The 22099-nt window shown below is 46.4% G+C and overlaps 1 protein-coding gene across 1 annotated transcript in view; it reads left to right on the forward strand.

Moving 5' to 3' along the window:
• The window catches only part of ptpn20 (protein tyrosine phosphatase non-receptor type 20), a gene marked incomplete at both ends in the record, with an annotated part of 33935 nt that overhangs the window by 7619 nt on the left and 4217 nt on the right, over positions 1 to 22099 (forward strand). The window contains 27 exons of the mRNA XM_080016976.1: positions 1 to 54; positions 3371 to 3533; positions 4074 to 4338; positions 4873 to 4949; positions 5122 to 5199; positions 5317 to 5424; positions 10182 to 10298; positions 10440 to 10648; positions 11299 to 11400; positions 11737 to 11830; positions 12378 to 12463; positions 12870 to 13029; positions 13540 to 13751; positions 14460 to 14558; positions 14991 to 15499; positions 15658 to 16342; positions 16623 to 16793; positions 16888 to 17062; positions 17562 to 17772; positions 18032 to 18069; positions 18154 to 18240; positions 19168 to 19232; positions 19650 to 19811; positions 20015 to 20246; positions 20385 to 20455; positions 20759 to 20841; positions 21623 to 21732. The exon at positions 1 to 54 is cut by the window's left edge and continues 132 nt beyond it. Of these exons, the coding sequence (XP_079873102.1) occupies positions 1 to 54; positions 3371 to 3533; positions 4074 to 4338; positions 4873 to 4949; positions 5122 to 5199; positions 5317 to 5424; positions 10182 to 10298; positions 10440 to 10648; positions 11299 to 11400; positions 11737 to 11830; positions 12378 to 12463; positions 12870 to 13029; positions 13540 to 13751; positions 14460 to 14558; positions 14991 to 15499; positions 15658 to 16342; positions 16623 to 16793; positions 16888 to 17062; positions 17562 to 17772; positions 18032 to 18069; positions 18154 to 18240; positions 19168 to 19232; positions 19650 to 19811; positions 20015 to 20246; positions 20385 to 20455; positions 20759 to 20841; positions 21623 to 21732 (4423 nt within the window). The remainder of the gene's footprint in view (positions 55 to 3370; positions 3534 to 4073; positions 4339 to 4872; positions 4950 to 5121; positions 5200 to 5316; positions 5425 to 10181; positions 10299 to 10439; positions 10649 to 11298; positions 11401 to 11736; positions 11831 to 12377; positions 12464 to 12869; positions 13030 to 13539; positions 13752 to 14459; positions 14559 to 14990; positions 15500 to 15657; positions 16343 to 16622; positions 16794 to 16887; positions 17063 to 17561; positions 17773 to 18031; positions 18070 to 18153; positions 18241 to 19167; positions 19233 to 19649; positions 19812 to 20014; positions 20247 to 20384; positions 20456 to 20758; positions 20842 to 21622; positions 21733 to 22099) is intronic.

Here is a 22099-nt window from a genome sequence, read left to right on the forward strand (position 1 = left end):
CGTACGGTCACAAGACGCTTCCTCTGGAGGGAGACTGACTCCATATCCACAGGGGTAAACTCGCACTTCCCTCACAGGCAAACTCAGCAGGAACAGGATGCAACCTTTTTTTAATCTCCTCTTGTAGGCGTGCCAAAACCATGGCCAATAAGTAGGACGTTTGCTCCCAAGCTCCGAAGGATGATTTAATTGGGTTATCTTCTTATGGACAGTTAAGAACTTTTTAATAACTTTTTTAGTGCTCTCAGTTAGAATTACCGCACATAGATCAGTAAGTGCACACTATCTGTGCGTGTGCATTTCTCAGTTTCAAGATTCAAGATTCAAGATTTTTTATTTGTCACATACATATACATACTTCCATACATATATGCAGTGAAATGTAATGCAACGCACCCGGTGATAGCACACAATATGTCCTAGGAAAAAATAGAAAATAAAATAAAAAGTAGAAAATTCCTTTCTAATAGACCGACTAACTGACTCCTAAAACGTAATACAGTAAGTGGAATACGTATAGAATAAGATAAAAATATATAGAATAAAATACAATAAAAATGAATTGAAATAAGATGGAATAGATAGAAGGAATATGCCTATGTATATACAGATATGTGCATTTAAAGTGGCATGTGAATTAAAGTGGCATGTGAATGTGAATAGAGTGAGGTAGTGTTTGGGATAATACAGCACAGTATACAACAGTACGGCGCAGCAATACGGCATCACGAACAACCCTGAACAGTGACACAGTATGCGGTACAGTATGCTACATACAGTACAGTAGGTAGTGGAGCCTATGTGTATGGCTCAGTTAGGACCCCTGGTGAGGTCAGCGTTGACAGTTCTAATGGCTTGAGGGAAGAAACTCTGTCTCAGTCTCTCTGTTCTCGCTGTGTGACTGCGGAGGCGCTTGCCTGACCGCAGCAGCTGAAACAGTCCGTTGTTGGGGTGATGAGGATCCTTCATGATCCTACGGGCTCTGCTACTACACCTCCTGGTGTATAACTCCTGCAAGGGGGGGAGGGTAGTTCCAGTGGTACGTTCAGCTGAACGCACCACCCTCTGCAGGGCCCGCCTGTCCTGGGCACTACAGTTCCCAAACCAGGCAGTGATGTTGCCTGTCAGGATGCTCTCCACTGCTCCAGAGTAGAAGGACTTGAGGATCCTCACCGAGACTCGGAATTTCCTCAGCTGCCTGAGGTGGTAGAGACGCTGCCTCGCCTTTCTCACCAGAGTGTCTGTGTGAACAGTCCATGTTAAGTCCTCTGTGATGTGGACTCCCAGATATCTGAAGCTGCTCACCCTGTCGACAGAAGTCCCATTAATCCACAAGGGTGCGTGCGTCCTCGATTGTGATCCACGCCTAAAGTCCACAATCAGCTCCTTGGTTTTGCTGACGTTCAGGTGGAGGCTGTTGTCCTGGCACCAGAGTGACAGGTCAGCCACCTCCTCGCGGTAGGCCTTCTCATCGCAGTCGGTGATCAGGCCCACGACCACGGTGTCGTCAGCAAACTTTATGATGGTGTTGGAGCTGGACCTGGCCACACAGTCGTGTGTGTACAGGGAGTACAGTAGGGGGCTGAGGACGCAGCCCTGGGGGGATCCTGTATTCAGGGTGAGGGAGCTGGACATGTGCTTCCCCACCTTGACCACCTGGGGGCGGCCTGTGAGGAAGTCCAGGATCCAGGTGCACAGCGGACCATTCAATCCTAGCTCCATCAGCTTGACATGGAGCTTGTACGAGATTGTACGACGCCGCTTTGTAATTGTCCATGTTGCCAGATACAAGTCCGTCGTTGTAAGCGGCCGTGCGCGCATTCAGAGCGCAGCGGATGGATTTATCAACCCATGGTTTCTGGTTTGGAAATATCCGAACTTTCACCGTGGGAACGATTTCATCCGCGAGCGTAGCCACGAAACTTACTACAGCCTCCGTAAACTCGCTGACGTCACTTGAACTTGATTGGAACATGTCCCAGTCTACGTCAGTCAGAGCGTCCTGAAGCGCAGCCTCCGATTGGTCCGTCCACCGCTTCACTTCCCTCGTCATCACCAGATCCCGCGCGATCAGAGGCCTGTAAACAGGAAGCAGCGAGATCGCGGCGTGATCTGATTTCCCGAAAGCAGGGAGCGAGACGGGCTTGTATCCGTTCTTGTAAGGAGTGTAACAATGGTCCAGAGTTCTGTCTCCCCTGGTGGCACACGTGATGTGTTGGTGGAAATTCGGCAGAACTTTTTTAAGGTTGGCCCTGGTAAAGTCCCCAGTCACCACCACAGCCGCGTCGGGATGTCTGTTCTGAAATCCGCACAACACATCGTGCAGAACCGACAGAGCTGCGTTGGTGTCCGCTTGCGGTGGGATATAAACGGCTGTAATGATGACCGTGCTGAATTCCCGGGGGAGATAAAATGGACGGCATAGTATGGTCAGCTGTTCCAAGTTCGGCGAGCAGGAGTGGGAGAGGAATTTGGTGTTGTTGGCGTTACACCAGCGGTTGTTTACCATTAGGCAGACGCCTCCACCTTTGGATTTCCCCGACTCTCCCGTTCTGTCGCCGCGGAACACGGAGAAGGCCTCGGCTGGACGTATGGCTTCATCCGGCACCAGTGGGTTCAGCCATGTTTCCGTCAGACAGAGGACGCAGCAGTTCCTCGTGTCACGCTGGAATTGAATCCTCGCTCGAAGTTCATCCATCTTGTTCTCCAGGGACTGGACGTTAGCAAGAAGGATGCTTGGCAGAGGTGGACGGTAAGGTTGCGTCCTCATTCTGACCCGAATGCCGCCTCGTTTACCTCGGTGCTTCCTCCGTGGGCTGGCTCGTGGAACAGCGACTCCATCTTTGTTGTTGTAGTTGTTGCGAGTGTTCCCGCGTAGGATTTCCGCCGGCCACTCTGCTCCCACGGATAAAAAGTCCCAAAGTTGTTCGTTTAGGGAAATTTTTATATCCATGAGTGCATCGCGGCCGTATGAGTTAATTGTTGATGTTTTTCTGGCGAACATTGTGATAAAAAAAGGAAAAAAATACTAAAGGGTAAGAAAGTAACCGGAGCGCCGTTTGTTGTTCAAATTAAGTCGTTGACTTGTGCAATAAAATATCATGCTTGTTCATATGTTCGTTGATCTATTAAGACATCTGGCCGGACCGTTTTAGCAAATTTTTCAGGAAACAAAGGAGTTACAGCAGTCTCTTTTGGACTGACTTTTTAATGATATTCGTTCTGTGGTTCGTTCACAGAACGTTCGTTCGTTCGTTCATCATTACGTTAATTCACAAATCCATGGAAAGATATTGACCAATTAAATCATTTTAAGGAAAACAGAAATGTGGAAGGTAACGTTTGACGATTTGCTGTGTTTGGCCTCCAGCGGCGGAAGCTGACGATAGAATGTGGCGGACCCAGCGGGAGGAAGCACAGCTTTGTGACAGAGAGCTCCAAGATAGCCCAGTACCTCCTGAACCTCTGTTCCGCCCAGCACAAGTTCCACAGCGAGATGACGTCGCGCCAGCTCAACCACTCCGCAGTTTCAGGTGAGACACACAGAATATATTAAGGCACCAGCATAGCAAACCACAAACCATCCCTTGGCTACTAAAACGGAAACCAAAATAAATGTGAACTAAAAACAAACTGAAATTAAAATCAGGACACCCAAAACCCAAATCTGGCATGCTATCAAAATTGACTGAATTGAAATGTGCATTTTTTTTTTTGTTTGTTTTCATTAGTTTTGTTCTTTAGTAAGTATTTTCTCCTTGATTCGTGAAAATGTGAATCCAAGAGCGCATAATTGAATCCACTAGATGGCACTGTAACCTCACAGGGAGCTGCACCTTTTGTTTCTATATTGTCTGCTGTCCACTTGTTTGGCCCATTATTTAAGAACTTTGTTTTTCTTTTCTTTTTTTAAATAAACCAAATATGTCCCTTTAATAATGGATCAGTTGAATTACTAAATGAAATGAAATCTCGAAATGGTATAGAAATTGAAACTAACTGAACTGAGAAATTGGAACTAAAACAACTTTGGACGACTAAAACAACCTTATTTCCCTGACACGCTTCCTCAGATGAGCACATAGAGAACTATATGACTGTGCGTCGTGCACACAGCGGTAACGGCAAGCGCATGTCGTGCTCGGAGGGCATGCTGAACATGGTGGGCTTGGCGACCGGGAACCAGGACCCCCTCTCCAAGTCATGCGACGACCTGACGACCAAGCTGGAGGCGCGGCTCCGCCAGCAGAGGGAGCTGAGGATGGAGATGAGTAGGGAGGTGAACAAGCAGTCTGAGACATGGGACCCCAGCGAGACCAAGGAGCCACAGAGCTGGAGGTGGTTACAGTCAGATGAACATCAAATGGACAATGTTGTATTTATTTTTTATTTTTAGCTATTTGTGTTATTTATATCATTATACCATCTTTAAGTAATTTCCCCCTGGGATTATTAAAGTATTTCTGATTCTGATTCTGATTCTGATTATACTGACAAATAAAGTACATTCTGGGGAAGATATTGACAGAAGTAGTGGATTCTCTCATCGGTTCTTTAGTTAATATCATAAGCGTCACATTCTGAACCTGTTCTGCGAGCAGGCTGGGAGTGCAGAACAGACAGGGTATTTGTATGCCTGCAAGACAGCGTTAATCTGAATCTGTTGATCTCATGAGAATGGGCTGTCTGGTGTGTTGCATAATAGGTGTTTTGCATCGCCGCAAAACCTTCTTGTGTAAGGATATACAGTAAAAGCAATTGTGTCGGTTGTTATTCTTATGTAGCTTTTGTCTTATCTTTAAGACACTACAGAGACACAATTCATTCCCTATGTCTATTATTCGTCATGTTGTAAAATGTTCTATTTTGCAGCACTCCCGAGCCCATTCCCAGAATGATGTCCAGTGTCTCGCTGCAGAAACAGGATTCTGAGGCGTCATCCATCCGGGGTAAATATACACAGACACTATTCAGACCATCCAAGTGAAGTGAACCTACGTTTATGTCCAGAGGTTGTTGCAGATTTATTTCATGAATTGAAATTTTTTTCTTTCAAATGTAATATTTCCCTTTGAAATATAGAGAGCAAAATAGTTAATGAAATTTTCTTTTTCTCTTCAGTTGACACCCCAACGAGGACCCCACCAGAGCGGGAGATAATATGTGTGAGCTTAAAGAAAGACCCCAAATTAGGCTTTGGTGAGTATAAGGGATCTAGTTCTTGACTTTGACCTAGTTAATAACATAAATGGTAATAAACACTTCGGATCAGATTCTCAATAAGGTCATTTTCTTTTCCACCTTCTCCCATGTCAGGGTTTGTGATAGTGGGGGAGGATAACACAGGCAAACTGGACCTGGGGATCTTCATAGCTTCCATCGTGCCTGACGGGCCGGCAGACAAAGACGGCAGAATCCGACCGGGTATAAACCAAGAATAATAATAATAACATAGCTGCAGGCAGCAATACACAGGGTCCGGTTTGGTCGTGTTAGATAAGTATTATAATTGTCCGGATTCTGTGGAACATAGCACAAGTCACAATTTTTCTAGGTTTTATGAGCGCTCAGAGACAATCCCTGGACTTATATAACATTGGTTCATGATGTCACAAAACGCCCTTCTCCAAAGTAATAAAGGTATGCCAACGTTCTTCAAATTCTCAATTGAGAAGTTGAAGAAAGGTTTGTTGTTTGTCCTGCCATATTTGCCATACACAGTGATGCTGTGTAAGTGACTTGCAACACTGTCGTTGAAGCAGAATATATGTGCTGGTCTGGCCTGCCTTTTATTTGGAATATATATATATATATATATATATATATATATATATATATATAGGCTTTTTTTGGAAGACCTATATCTATATATTCCCAAAACATGACATCATGGAAATTCCCTCACTGTGTCATCACAAAGTATAATGATGTTCTTGAAATACAGTAGTGTGTTGGAATCCGGTTTTTTTTCTTTTTGTTTCACGTGTTCAGTTAACCATTTATTTTTGAGAATAAATTATTATTGATATAAATTACCATGTACTATTCTTAGGTAAATGTGTATTTGTAATAACATGACTTGTGTTATTCATTTCATCTACAAGTTAGTCCTTATTGTGTAATTTACTTACTTTCAATTGATGTTGCTGAACTTCACATTGTGATGTCCTTTTGAGCAGAATGTTGTCTTCATCTTTAATTAGGACTTTATTATAGTTTTTTCTGTTAAAAATCTACAACTGGAAAATTCCGTTTAATAGATTACTTGCCTATATTGTAATGCAAACAACATTTATGGAACATTAACATTCATTTGGAATTTGACTTATTATGAAAGGATTTGTCAAGAGTGTTTTGGAGGTGACGAGAGTGTCTAACAGAGTGATGTGCATGAAGCTGGAAATTGATGGGGTGATAATGAATGTGGTCAGTGCATATGCTCCCCAAGTTGGGTGTGAGATGGGAGAGAAAGAAGAATTCTTTAGTGAGTTGGATATAGCGGTGGAGAGCGTCTTCAAGGTAGAGAGAGTGGGCGTTGGAACAGATCTCAATGGGCATGTTGGCGAAGGGATCAGAGACAAAGGTGACGAGAAGGTGATGGGTAGGTATGGTGTCAAGGAGGAATGTGGAAGGACAGATGGTGGTGGATTTTGCCAAAAGGATGGAATTGGCTGTTGTGAATACGTATTTCAAGAAGCAGGAGGAACACAGGGTGACATACTAGAGTGGAGGAAGGTGCACACAGGTGGACTACATCTTATGCAGGAGGTGCAATCTGAAAGAGATTAGTGACTGCAAAGTGGTGGTAGGGGAGTGTGTTGCTAGGCAGCAATGGATTTTGGGAAGAGGTAAGGCAGGCAATAGGTGGGAATGAACTGTTACCAGATGACTGGGAAGCACCTGCCAGGAGTGGTGAGGGAGACGGCCAAGAAGGTACTCGGTGTATCATGCGGGATGAGGAAGGAAGACAAGGACTCTTGGTGGTGGAATGAGGAAGTACAGGAGAGCATAGAGCAGAAGAGGTTGGCGAAGAAGAAATGGGATAGTCAGAGATGAAAAAAGTAGACAGAAGTACAAGCTGATGCGGTGCAAGGCGAAGAGAGAAGTGGCAAAGGCAAAGGAAAAGGCATACGACGAGTTGTATGAGAGGTTGGACAGTAAGGAAGGAGAAAAGGACTTGTACCGATTGGCAAGACAAAGGGACCAAATTGGGAAGGATGTACAGCAAGTTAGGGTGATGAAGGATAATGATGGGAATGTGCTGACTAGTGAGGAGAGTGTTGAGAAGGTGGCAGGAGTACTTTGAGGAGTTGATGAATGAAAAAATGAGAGGGAGAGAAGAGTGGATCAAGAAGTTCAGAAAAGTAGAAAGGATGAGGTGAGAACAGAATTAAAGAAGATGAAGAGTGGAAAGGCAGTTGGCCCAGATGACATATCTGGGGAAGCATGGAAATGTTGAGGTGGGATGGTAGTGGTGTTCCTTGAAAGGGAGAGGATGCCAGAGGAGTGGAGAAGAAGTGTACTGGTACCCATCTTCAAGAATAAGGGAGACGTACAGAGCTGTAGTAACGAAAGGGGAATAAAGTTGATCAGCCATAGCATGAAACTATGGGAAAGGGTAGTGGAGGCTAGGTTAAGAGGAGAGTAGGGGATCAGCGAACAGCAGTATGGTTTCATGCCAGGAAAGAGTACTACAGATGAAATGTTTGCTTTAATAATGCTGATGGAAAAGTACAGGGAAGGCCAGAGGGATTTAGGATTTAGAGAAAGCATATGATAGGTATGATAGGGTGCGGAGAGGGGAAGTTTGGTATTGCCTGAGGAAGTCGTGGTGGCAGAGAAGTACGTTAGAGTGGTACAGGATATGTATGAGGACAGTCAGACAGTAGTAAGGTGTGCAGTAGGCATGACGAAGGCAATCAAAGTGGAGGTGGGATTGCATCAAGGATCAGCTCTGAGCCCTTTCTTGTTTGCAATGGTGATGGACAGGTTAACAAATGAAATCAAGCACAAGTCTCCTTGGACAATGATGTTCGCAAATTACATTGTAATCTATAGCGAGAGTAGGGAGCAAGTTGAGAAGAGCCTGGAGAAGTGGAGGCATGCATTAGAGAGAAGAGGAATGAAAGTCAGCAGGAATAAGACAGAATACATGTGCCTGAATGGGAGGGAAGGCGGCGAAAAGCTGAGAGGAGCTGCAAGGAGTGGAGGTGGAGAAGGCGGATGAAGAAGAACAAGAGGAACAATCTTTATTTGTCACACAGCACACCACACTACAACACATGCACGCACACACACACACACACATGCACATGCTTTGGACGGTGGCCAGTGAAATGAGGCCTCTGCGTTTAACCCATCCTGGCTTGTCCTTCCTCCGGGGGCACAGCCAGGAGCAGTGGGCAGCATTCATGGACGCGCCCGGGGACCTGGTGATGAGTGTCCATCGCTGGTCAGACGATGATGTGTGCATGTTTTTGGGGGGGGTCCTTACTGACGTTAGGTGGAGGAAACCCCATGTGAGCACGGGGAGAACATGCAAACTCCAAGTTTGCGTTCAAGTACTTGGGGTCGACCATCCAAAGCGGCGGAGAGTGCGGGAGAGAGGTGAAGAAGAAAGTACAGAAAGGGTGGAGTGGGTGGAGAAGGGTGTTCAGAGTGATCTGTGACAGAAGGGTTCCAGCAAGAGTGAAGGGGAAGGTCTACAGGACGGTAGTGAGACCAGCTACTGTATGTTGTACGGTTTAGAGGCGGTGGCACTGACAAAAAGGCAGGTGGCTGAACTGGAGGTGGCAGAGTTGAGGATGTTGAGATTTTCATTGGGAGTGACAAAGATGGACAGGATAAAGAATGAGTACATTAGAGGGACAGCTCAGGTTGGACAGTTTGGTGGAAAAGTGAGAGAGGCAAGATTTAGATGGTTTGGACACGTGTGTAGGAAAGATTTACATTGGGAGAAGGATGCTGAGGATGGAGATGCCAGGCAAGAGGAAAAGAGGAAGGCCAAAGAGAAGGTTTATGGATGTGGTGAGGGAGGACATGCAGGCGGTTGGTGTAAGGGAGGAAGATGCTCAGAACAGAAGGTATTGGAGGCAGATGATCTGCTGTGGCGACCCCTAATTGGAGCAGCCGAAAGAAGAAGAAGATGGAAGGATTTGTCACAATTGAACACCTTCTCCCTTTTCATTTAAGTCTGCCACGTTTAGCTGTAGGAAAGTGCACGTACATGATGAATATTTAAAACAGCCATCTTGTTATTATGATAACTCAGTGTGTGTGAAAAAAGAGCAGCAGTTTCAGTGACATAAATGATGTTTGGTTTCGTGTGGGGCAAAAATGACGTATTCATGGAGGTTTCAAGTTCAAGTTCATGAAGGGAAGCAAACTTCATTTTTTTTTATTGGCAACTTCTTTCTGTGGATTCAGTTTCCATGAAATACGGAAAACGTTGGCGTATTTCTGTGACTAATTACAATTTCACGGGTCATGTTCCTAGTATATGAACACCATTTATTCCCAAGGTCGATTTGAATCGGCTGGATGTGGTCACGAGTTTCTGTGGATTAATGTTTTTTTCGTGTTTTTTCACGAATCCGACAAAATAATGGGGACAAAAGAGCTAAAATATTAATCGAACAGCCCCACAGACATCTACCAGGTAAGATGGTACATAATTACACACATACATGCCTAGTTTATAATCTCTTACCACTACAGAGCGATGGACTACACCGCGCGCTGTGCACGGTGCGAATGGACGTTCTGAGCTACAACCTGCACATTTACACTACATTGGATGTGGACGTCACAGAGTGTCTTATTCGAAAACTCATCTCGTTACATTAGTTTTCAAACATCGGCGTGTTGGTGACGCACGAGCGTCCGGCTACTTTGAGTCAGGTTTGACGGTTTTTCACTCGTTTCTGCTGCAGTATGTGCAGCGATTTGGATGAAGCTTGAACCACATGATGTTTGCGACGTCCCGTTTCTATCAACACCTCAACTGTCTCTGTCTGTAGCTTCTTCTGTTCAGGCAATTATAGCCCGAAAAATTCAAAGTATAATAAAAATCGAAATAATTACAATTGGGGACCCAGCCTCCGGCTGGACCCCTCATGAGAACCTCTGCAAGCCGCCTCTCTCTCACTGAATTGGTTTGATTGGTTTTGGTTCATCTCCAGGCGGGCGCCTGATCTCCCTCAATAAGACCAGTCTGGAAGGCGTGACATTCAGCGACGCCGCCGCTATCTTACAGTGCAGCCCCGACGAGGTGGAGCTCATCGTATCCCAGCCGAAACGTATGATCTGCTTCTCACTTCTCTAAAGCGTACACATCATCAAACCATCAGCCAGAACATCTAATACAGCCTCTATTATTCTCCTTAATGTCAACATGTGTTTTTAATCACATTGTCCAACCTGGTTACAATACCTTTCAGAGTCTCTGAAGGACAGCAAGAGCTTCCTGAATCAGAGTAATCTGGGGCTGGCGCTGGAGAGGGGGTTCGGCTCGCAGACCACCCTGAGCGGCACAGAGTTCCGTCCCGCCATGGAAGAACTGGAAGAGGCGCTCGTTCTGTCCAACATGGCCATGGCCAAACACAGCAGGAGACTCCATGTCCCCGTGGTCCGGATCCTGGAAGCCCAGGTCAGACCAACTCTTGTTGCAAAGCTGGAGAGACAGGCAGGGGAGGAGGTCAGGTCTGGTGTAATGGGTCGGCCGGGGTCAATTGTTAAATGGATTAAGTGCTGTAATTATTTGAAAATGTAATTAGCGTTCCGTGATGTAGATGAGGGGTTGCCGTCAGACACTCTTTCCCCTCTTATTGTTTCATAATCTTCCATTTTCTTTTCGCAATTGCTTCAATTTTTTTTTTAACCAGGGGTTGGCATACACACAGGATATTTGTATGCCCCGCTCAATGGCGAGGCCTGCCGTACTACAACTGGTGAAATGGTGCAAGTCATCCAAGCATATCAAACCCAAATCCCTCGCACCCCTACTGCCCTCCAGACCCTGGTCTGTTGTTCAGAGTACGATTTGTGTGGGTGTGTGTTCTTAGCTAATATGGGTAGTATTAAAATTGCAGGACAGTCATGAAGCATGCCAAGGCTGGACCCACATAGCTCGCACCCCACCCATCCTGCAAACCCTAGGCCCCACAACCAGATCAACACAGCAGGAGGCCAGGCAGGGGCGTTCTGGCCCCACCCCAGACCCGACCGTGCCCCCCCCCCCCCCATCACCAGGAGACTCGCTTTCGCCATGGCTTCTCAACCTCAACTTTGTCCTTTCAGGACGTGCGATCGAGGTCTCCCTCCATCTGCAGTTTGAAAGTAGGCGATCAAGTTATAGTGGAGTTAAGAAAGAACAACGGGAGCCTCGGCATCAGTGTTACTGTGAGTCTTCTATTCATGTACTTTTCAAACAATTTTCAAACAATGAGATTACAATAAAAATAATTTTAAAAGGATAAAAGGGCAACAACTTATCCTCAAAAGACATGCGATCACTGAAAACTCTGCATTGAAACCAAATCAAGATAATACGAAAAAAATATTGGTGATATCAGAGGCTCATACAGTATATGAGATCAACAGAGTGAACACTTGGACTTAGTGCATGTTCAGGGGGGTCGCTTTGCACACTACCATGCACACATACACACTGGTTAGTGTCAGGGTCTTGAGGTCTCTGACGTGACTAATGGCCTCTCCTCAATATTTTGGTAAAAGGGAGGAATAAATACAGAGGTGCGTTACGGAGGCATCTACATCAGGAGTCTGGTGCCAGGGGGCGCTGCAGAGCAGGACGGGCGCGTCCAGATTGGTTAGTCTTTTAATTCTTAAATTAAAGAGAATATTTGAGTAAGTAACTGAAATCAGGATTGTGTTTAATTCTGTTACTTCTAACTATGATGTAATAACATGATAACCACTGTATGTTACAGTGGTTATTATGTTATCATATTATAGTTATTATTCTGTCACTCATGGTCTAATAAGCCAAGAACATATTAGTTAATACCCGAGTATTTTGTATTTTCTATTACTGTGAAGTTAAAATGTGGGACAGTATTTCTTAGTGAGCCACAAAGTGAATAGTGAAAATGAATAGTGTCTTCATACACAAGATTGGTGCTATAAATATGATCACAAGAACATTCTATGTAATACTGTAGCTTCGTCTGTGTTGTGCTCGATGTGTGTTTTAGTCAACAGAGAAAACATGGCCACTTCTACAACCACACACGTACACACACATAAACACACACGCATACAGTCACACAACCACACACACACACACGCACACACACAAACCACTAATGTATGGAGGCTGCTAATGATGATGAGACGTGTGCATGTGTGTCTGACAGGTGACAGACTGCTGGAAGTTGATGGCTTTAACCTGAGGGGTGTGACTCACAAGCATGCTGTGGAGTGCCTAAAGAAGACTGGGGAGGTAACACACACACACACACACACACACACACACACACACACACACACACACACACACACACACACACGCGCGCACACACACACAGGCTGCATGGGTTTATCTCTTTGCATATGTTCTTATTTTGGTTAAGGCAACTGGGGTTGGTTGATGTGCTGTTATTCAGACAGCTTATGCCTGCTGACCTCACACACACTGGATCAAGTGATGTTTACAAAACCACTGCGGCTTTGGCCGTTCACTGAATTATTAACTAAGTGAAAACACTGATTGATGGAACCTCGGAAATTCTCCTCTCTACTATAGTACCATTGTCTGTTCTTAGTGTAGTATGTATAGTGTACAGAAGGCATACATTATCCATAATAAACACTGACATGTTGTTTGTATATGTGTATATCCCCTGTAGCTGGTAAGCCTGCTGTTGGAAAGGGAGCCCACAGTGTTCCTAGAGCCCAGATCTGACTCACCCTGCCCCCCCCCTGCCCTCGCGCAGCCCCTCAGGGCCGACGTCTCCATGGAAACGACCTTGAGCGGCAAAGCCAAAGACTACAGCTTTGTGACTGATGGTAAGGACTGAGCGAATGGCACAGAGGTACACAGTGTCACACATGCAGACACACCCACAGACACACACACCCACACACACACACACACGCACACGCGCGCGCGCACACGTGGCCAGTGGTGGCTGTGACTCATCTGACAGCTACATTGTGCTTGCTGTCAGAGTCATCCAGGCCTGATGCCGCCTCGGTCCCCTGGGAGCAGATGCTGGGGAACCTCAAAGCTGTCAGTTCTCTGCCGAAACTCATTTAAAGGGACAGCGAAAAGAAGTGGAGGATTCTGGGAATGTGACAGTGAAAGTCAATGGGCGCCATAATTTATGATCTGCTGTGAAAAGATTAGACATTCTGCATACAATGACAGAAATAGGTGCATGCCTATCTATCTATCTATCTATCTATCTATCTCTCTATCTATCTATCTATCTATCTATCTATCTATCTATCTATCTATCTATCTATCTATCTATCTATCTATCTATCTATCTATCTATCTATCTCATTTCCTGATAGAAAACACTCAGGAGGTGGTTCTGAGGAAGAGTTTATCTGGACTGGGGTTCAGCTTCTACATCTCGCAGCTCCAGTCGGGGCCAGACCGGGTCAACGTGGTCCGGATCAAGCGTCTGTTCCAGGGTCAGCCGGCACTGGAGAGCGGCCTGCTGCGCAAGGGCGACGTCATCCTGTCGGTCAACGGAGAGACAGTCAAAGGCCTCTCCTACCAGGTTAAGTTACCCCGATTCAATGAGTTTAATAACCCTCTGGAGTCACTTTGTGACTTTTGTTTATCATGTTATCATTTTGTTGGTTAGTTGTCACGAAACTTGTCAGATGTTTCTTCTGGCAACACAACATTTTAAGCAGGCAAATGCTGTCATTTGTCATCAAAATCATCATCACATTTCTACAACAGCTGGCAATAACTGCAAAGACTTTCTTGCACTGGATAAAAACATTCATGAAGATAGTCTATTATATTATTATATTATATTGGTTGTGGACATTATATGTGAAGTATTATGGAAATCTGTATTGAAGAAATTTGATCAATTAAGATTAAGAGTTAAGAAGAATTAAGATCAATTATTTAATTTCTGACATCTAAAGAAAACAAAATGAAAAATTTGAAATCAAATTCATCCTCGCCATCAGGCGTGTAGTGGGGTCATTGAACTTCTTTCATTCACATGTTGTTTTTGGGTGCTTTGGGTGTTTCGGGTGCTCTGCTTTAATAAGGCACAAAAAGCCCAAATCCCCAATGGGTTTAAGGTCAAGGATTACGTAATTGGTTCACTAATCTGCTCGTCTTATGTAGTAGAAAGGCAGCGTGTTTTCTGGTGTGTGTGTGTGTGTGTGTGTGTGTGTCTGTGTGTCTGTGTGTCTGTCGTGTGTCCGTGTGTGTGTGTGTTTAATGTTTCTCCTGGTCGTCGCAGAGGGTGTTGTTCCTGCTTCGTGGGGCTCCGTCAGAAGTTCACCTGCTGGTCTGTAGACCGACATCTGGACTACTGTATGATCTGGATGACAACACGCTGGTGAGTTCACGCACACAACCACACAAACACACACACACACACACACACACACACACACACACACACACACACACACACACACACGCGCACTCACACACATACACTTGCGTGCGTGCGTGCAAGTACCTTTTTACACCAGTGACCCTCAAAGTGTGGGGGGACACAGGAGATTGGACCTTAAATTATATAGATTGTAACAAAAACTGATGACTAAATTAATCCTAAATTATAATTTTTTTATTTAATGAAAACATATATTATTAATTTGTGTTTATAAAATAATTGTACATCCACAAAAGCCTTCAGGGACTCAAAGAGCAATAGACTGTAAAAAATGAGAAAATAGATGCATTTAATGTCTTGGATAAAGTTTAGGTGGTTAGAATTCAACACAAAGCGATCAACACCCTTACATTCTCTCCGACCTCGCAGAGTCCCGGACCCATCCGAGAGCTCCGGTCCAGGTCTCTGGACATCAGACTGGAGGAAGACTACAGCCAGCTGCTCAGGTTCCAGTACGACATCAGCCAGGCATCCCAGAGACCTCCCTCCACCCAGGAGACAGAGCCAGCACCCGAACCTTTGGCTCCTCCCTCAGAGCCACAGCAGAGCCAGCTCCACCTGGAGATCCCCCACCGTCAAAAACGCCATGACGAGAACCCCCCCTCGCCGCCCCGCTCTCCGCCCTCACCTACCTCCCCGACCTCACCCCCAACACCCATCTCCCCGGCATCGCCTGCCTCGCCCATCTCGCCCCCCTGGGTCTGCTCGCTGGCCCCGCCCACTTTCCGACCAAACAGCGAGAAGGCACTGGGGCAGAAGAAGCAGGAGGCAAAGGAGAAGGAAGAGGAGGGAGGAGAGCCGGGGACCAAGACGCCGAGGCCAGCGCCGGAGCTCATAGACGTCTGCCACAAGACGGTGTCAAAGCCAGCATATGCCAGGTATAAGCGCGTGTGTGTGTGTGTGTGTGTTTGTATGTGTGTGTGTGTGTGTGTGTGTGTGTGTGTGTGTGTGTGTGTGTGTCTGTGTCTGTGTGTGTGTGTGAGAACATTGTTTTAACAAAAAACATGTGTCTCACGGTACCTTCTTGCCGTCACAGTGTGATCCGCGATGAAGCGGATGGCGGTCTAACCTACTGCCTGATGGGGAAGGGGCTGACAATCCTGGCCGATGAAGAGTACCTCACCGTCACATCCACATTGGAACCTTCTCACAGCCAGGCTTCCACTAGCCCCAGCTCTGTGACTCCCACTTCCACCTCCGCCTCCACGGCATGCAATGTCTCTCCTCACATCCCTAAAGCAGAGTCTGTGGCCCCGACATACACCCTCCACAACTCCAACTCCATCCTCTTCCCGCACATGGCCGGCGCTGCCACAGTTCCCCCGGTCCTCTCCTCCGACACCCTCACCACCTGTACCCTGGGTCACCCAGCCCAGCCGTTCACCACACAGCCGCCTAAAGGCCAGCACCGCCCAGCCGTCCAGCAGGCTCCGCTTGCCGGTCTCCCCGTCTCCAGGTGCGGCCGGCCTCTGGTGCCTCCGCCCCAGCCGCCTCCACTGCCGCCTCCACCTCGACCCATCACCACCCAGATCTTCCCCTCCGTGCCTCCCTGTCCTGCTGGCCCAGCCCCGACCCTGGCCCAGCCACCTCCGCAGCCAGTGCCCCCAACACATGGCCACGTACAACTGAGGGAGGAGCCCGAAAGGAAAGAAAAGGATTACAAGGATTATGATGATTATGATGACGAGGAGTATGAAGACGATGAAGATGATCCTAGGAAGGTGAGTTGGAACTTCGCTTTATGGATATTAAATAGCCTAAAAAACACCTTAGTTTAAACTGGATCATCTTATAATGTAATAACAATATACAGTTAGTCAGAAGATTTGTGTTTCAAAACAACAATTGTCCCTGTCAACGGGAGCAGTTTTAGTTGAAGAACACGATGTGATATCGGTTTGCTGTCGGTAGAATTTTCCACATTAGTATTTTGCACGTTGCATTTTGATATTTCAAATCATATATATGGTGTTTGTTGTTTTGTTTTTTTTTCCCTGGCAGGGGCTTAACAAGGAGTTTGAGCTGACAGTGGTTCTGACCAAATCCAGAAATGGAAGTTTTGGTTTTACCATCACTCGCAGCAAATTGGACAACTCCTACTACATACAGGACATTTTGGACAACCCTGCCAGGACAGACGGACGACTCAGGGCAGGGGACAGACTGATCACGGTAAACACACACACACACACGCAGACACACACATAGATGCACAAAAAAAGAAAGTAGCCTAAGGAACTCCTTTTATTTCACAATTTCTTTGCAGGTAAACGGGCACGATGTCACCAGTGTGGCAGACGAAGTTGCTATGACGATTCTACGCTCGTCTCCAAGGAGACTGAGCATGACTTTGGGCAGGGCGGTAACCAACCTGGTGGCTCCACCCTCCTGTGACAGCCTCCCTGATATTGTGCTGTACAAGACACCGTCGGGACAGCTTGGTGAGAAAGATCACACATTTTAAAGTGCGAATCCATTAGATCGTCTATGTCAGGTGGATAAATCCCAAAAATTCTGTTCCAAACCGCGACTGATTTTTAATATCCTGACCACCAAGTTGTCAGGATATTTTTGTCGGATGAGATATTTTTCATCTCATATCGTTTTTTTGTGAATGTTCATCCATATTGACAGTTTGACGCTGCTTTATCAAATTCACTGCAGCTGTTTTTCACTTCTTCCATGTGGCCGATCAGGGCATTATTGGCGGACCCTGCCAGTAACAATGGAAACAGCATATAGAGGAGCACATGCATAATGCAAATGAATTCAATGGTTGTTTCTTAAAAAAATGCCAGCTAAAAAAGTATCAAATATGTGATTTTTGAGAAAGATTATTACTAAAGAATCTTACTGATTACCACTTTAATGGCCTAACAGTGTATCATGCATTCATTTTGCCATTGGCTTGATGTGACAGTAGATGTTTGCCTCTCTCAGGTATTAAGCTCACAGGGGGCATTGGCAGCAGGTGGCAGGGCATCTACTGTCTAGAGGTGGTGCTGGGTTCCCCCGCCAGCGAGGAGGGCAGCGTCCAACCCAACGATAAGATCCTCTACATCTGCGGCAGGTGCACCCTGGGAATGACCCTGGAGGATGCCGTCAAGACCTGCGAGATCGCACCACGGAAAGTTAAACTTAGAGTCCTCAGGTACAGGTGTCCAAAGGATGACGGTTGTATCGGATGGATTGATAGAAATATATATTTCCATACTTGACTGTTGTCAACCACTTTAAATACCGGTGTGTGTGTGTGTGTGTGTGTGTGTGTGTGTGTGTGTGTGTGTGTGTGTGTGTGTGTGTGTGTGTGTGTGTGTGTGTGTGTGTGTGTGTGTGTGTGTGTGTACGCGTTTGTGTGCGTGTCGACTTATTTGAGTCAATGTGTTGTTTCTCTCTCTTCAATATCTCAGAGATGACCAACCAGTGACCCCTAAAGCCAAGTGGAATGGTAAGAAAGCAGAAATTAATTTTCATTTAAAAATACCTGCATAAAGTTTGTTTGTGAGACAAACGTCACATCCTTCTTATCCAGGACTCTTTGATTGGAAGAAGGACAGGAAGTTCTTTGCTCATTTTGAGGACCCCAGTTCGCCGGAAAAAGACTCTCCCACCAAGGACAGTAAGGATCCTCTCTTCCCTCCCGTCATCCGTTGCCCTCCTTCAAAATACGACACCACAGCACGCCAGCACTAGCAATGGTTGTTTATCACCTTCAGCTGGTCGATAGAGGTCTCACTTTTATATAAATCGTGCGCTTGGGAGAGCGGTCGGCTGCCCTGCAGGAGGTCAGGCGTTAACCTTCTCAAATGGCACTCCTCACTCGCTTAAAATTATGAATGCTCCTGCTCTGCTCCGCTCGCACGCTCCGGTTGCTGTGTGTGTGTGTGTGTGTGTGTGTGTGTGTGTGTGTGTGTGTGTGTGTGTGTGTGTGTGTGTGTGTGTGTGTGTGTGTGTGTGTGTGTGTGTGTGTGTGTGTGTGTGTGTGTGCGTGTGTGTGCACATGAATGCTGATGGACAGATCCCAGGCTCTCAATACAAGATTAATAATTAGCAAGCCTTGCCCTCCACTGGGGTATTAAGCTGCAGGGCTGTGGGCAACACACGCACACACACACACACACACACACACACACACACACACACACACACAAACACATTTACCCACAGCTGTGCGGCCACTGGTCTACAGTATATAGCACAGATAGTTGCCTAGTGACACTCTGCGTTAGCTGGCGGCGTGAAGAACAGTAGAGCCAGGCGGAAGGTCTGAAAGGGCCGGTGTTGTTGGGCTGTCATAGCAGAAGCCCACCCGTCAACACCCCTTTAAAATGGCCGAAGAAGAGGGGAGTCCATGTGAGTTGTTTTCACATGCTGAGGTTTTCTTTCGTTGACTGGAATTTGGATTACCGGGGGTTATGCTCATCATATCTCTTCCTGAACTGGTTGGATCAGTATTTATCACAGAATACAGAAAACAGTCAACAGCACTGGTGTTCAGTAGTAAAGTAACTGCACAATGTTTCTATCTGTTTGTGTTTTTCTGCAGCTGAAACCTTTTGCAGGACGGCCGGACAACTGCGACATCGTCTCTCTCTTACCTCAGAGCAAAACGTGAGCTGATTCCTATTTTCAGACTTTTGCGATTGTACATTATTTGTGCTGTAACTATTTTTTCACTGGGTTCTTGTAAACTCTCATCCTTTCTTCTTTTTGACCATCCTCAAACTCCCCAGTGACACATGCGCGGTAACTGGAGTCTACTGTGTGTCAATACACACCTGCATTCTCTGCGGGGGTGGGGGGGCGGTGTGTGTGTGTGTGTGTGTGTGTGTATGTGTGTGTGTGTGTGCGTGTGCGTGCGTGCGTGCAAGCCTTCCCTAAAGCTGATTACTCCATTAATATTTTACAGGGGGTCATTTACTGCTTCGTGTTCAAAATGTGAGGACTGTGATATGTCTGTTTAAAGGGAAATGACACCTTTCTCTCTCGCTCTCGCTCATGTGCTCCCCCTGTCTTCTCCTCCTTCAGAGTTGTATCATGCAGGTGGAGTTCACCAAACCAGACGGCGGGGGTCTGGGCTTCGCCCTCACGGGGGGCACCAACGGCAGCATGCTCAGGGTGAAAGAAATCTGCTCCGGGGGCGTAGCCGAGCAGGACGGGCGGCTGAGAGTAGGAGACATTCTGCTGGAGGTACCCGGATGCAGCACCACCTCCACCCTCCATCCTCCGCCATGACATGGCTTTTGACCTGGGCAGTTCAAAAACAAAAAAATACACCTGGCTGTGTGTGTGTGTGTGTGTGTGTGTGTGTGTGTGTGTGTGTGTGTGTGTGTGTGTGTGTGTGTGTGTGTGTGTGTGTGTGTGTGTGTGTGTGTGTGTGTGTGTGTGTCTAGGTGAACGGTGTGATCGTTTCCGGGCTCAGCCACAGCAAAGTGGTGGACATCCTGCGCAAAGCCGAGGGCGCGGTGCAGCTCACCATCTGCAGGGACGCCACGGCCCACGCAGAAGCCCCCGTCAGCGCTGCAGCAGCTCACGCCAGTCCACCTGTCCGGGCCGACCAGCCAGCCCCCCTCTCCAACCCCGAAATCTGCTCCTCACCAGAGCCTGTGATGAACAAACCACCTGGTACGAGCACAGATATCATGATGAACTCTGCACGGCACCTGACGCTCAAGTTCTGGAGGACAAAACCTGTTTTTTAACATTTCTTTTGATTTGCATGCTTTATTCAAACAGTGGTTTTTCTCCTTGACCCATATGCAGATCCAGTGTCTCGGGTAGACGGAGATGTGTTTGTCACCTCAAACCCTCAGTCCTTACACCGACTGGCGCTTGTAAGATATAAGAATGACGTTGAACAAGTAAAACGCGCAACACTCACACACACACACACACACACACACACACACACACACACACACACACACACACACACACACACGCAAACATTTCATATGAAAATGCACAACACAAGCAAAACACAGAAAAATCCTGGTGCGGATAGCCATTGTGTTGCATGCTTTAATTTAGAATGAATCTCTCCCTACCTCATCTCCCCTTCTCTATCCTGCCTCTGTTTCACACTGTGCTCTCTGTTTATTTCTTTGTCTACTCCTCTGGCTCTGTCTGTGGAACAGGAGAGCTGTAACAGCACCCCTTCACTTCCAGCCTGCTGCCCATCCCTCAATGTGTCTGACATGTTGCATGGAGCCTCTGACAGGTAGTGGATCCCCCCCCAGAGCTGTTCGGCTCTCCTTCTGGTCTGTCTGAAAAACTTTCCATTTCACCACGAGGGGGCAGAAAAGAGCAATAAATGAAACGCCGCTCTATTAGTGTAGTTAGCGTCTGGTCGCTCATGTGACATGATGAACGCATCGGAGGTGAGTAGAATACTTTAAAATGATGCTCAAGTAAAAGTGCCGTTTCTTGAAAGTCTATTAATTTCAAGTAGAAGTAATAGTAGTTCCAATTAAAACCTGGCATGAGAAAAAAACAAAAAAAAAAACTGGCATGAGATAACATCTTGGATCAAATTGGTGCTCAAAGTGTAAGTTACTCATTCAATTCAAGTTTCAAAGTGTGCTGAGGTTTCGAGGTATACATTGAAACAGATGCTCTAATATAATAAAAAGATATGTTCGTTATCTACATTCCACTTGCCTCGACCATCCCATGAAACAAATATGTGTGTGAATATTTTCTTTACGGTGGCTAAAAGCAGTTGTTGTTCAAAGGTCAAACCAGTCAAGAGATGTGACAGAACGTGAAACTAAATAATATTTTGAATTTGGATACATGATATATCTTTATATATTATGATATACTGTATACACTTAAGTAAAAGTAAAAAGCTTTTCCTCAAAGCTGTGACAGAAGTACATAGACACACGAGCGCCTTGTCTATTTTAGGTGAAGAAGTCTCAGGGAAAGAGGCTCAGCCTTGCATGATTCCAATCTCCCCCCTCCACCGAAAATCTATCTGGTGTCACCCCCCCCCCCAGGAAACCCTTTGTGACCACACCTTTGGACCAACACCCCAAATGCACTAGAAACCACCAGTCGGACGGCTGGAGCAGTGAGGAGGACGAGGACCACACATTGGGACTCAACGGTCAGGAAACGAGCTCCACGCTCCACAAATAGCGCCGCTCGGACGCCGGGGTTCCAGCGTGACGGCAAAATAATACGCGGCACACGCACACACACACGCACGTACGCACGCTAGCACACGCGCGCAGGCACGCGCACGCACGGACACAAACACGCACGCATGCACGCACACACATTATCATCTGTTCACACTGTCACACCCAGTACATTCAGATATACGCATTAATCCTTCTCTCCCTCTGTCCTTTATTTATTTATTGCTTTGTTCATTGAATTGTCTTACAGTCTTTTTTTGTGTTTGTGCAACTGGAATTAGTAGATACCACATGTGTTAAATGAAGGTGTTCCAAAACTCTCTTCCTCTCCCT

The sequence above is a fragment of the Zeus faber genome (assembly GCF_960531495.2).
Source record: "Zeus faber genome assembly, chromosome: 16".
Classification (NCBI taxonomy): Eukaryota; Metazoa; Chordata; class Actinopteri; order Zeiformes; family Zeidae; genus Zeus; species Zeus faber.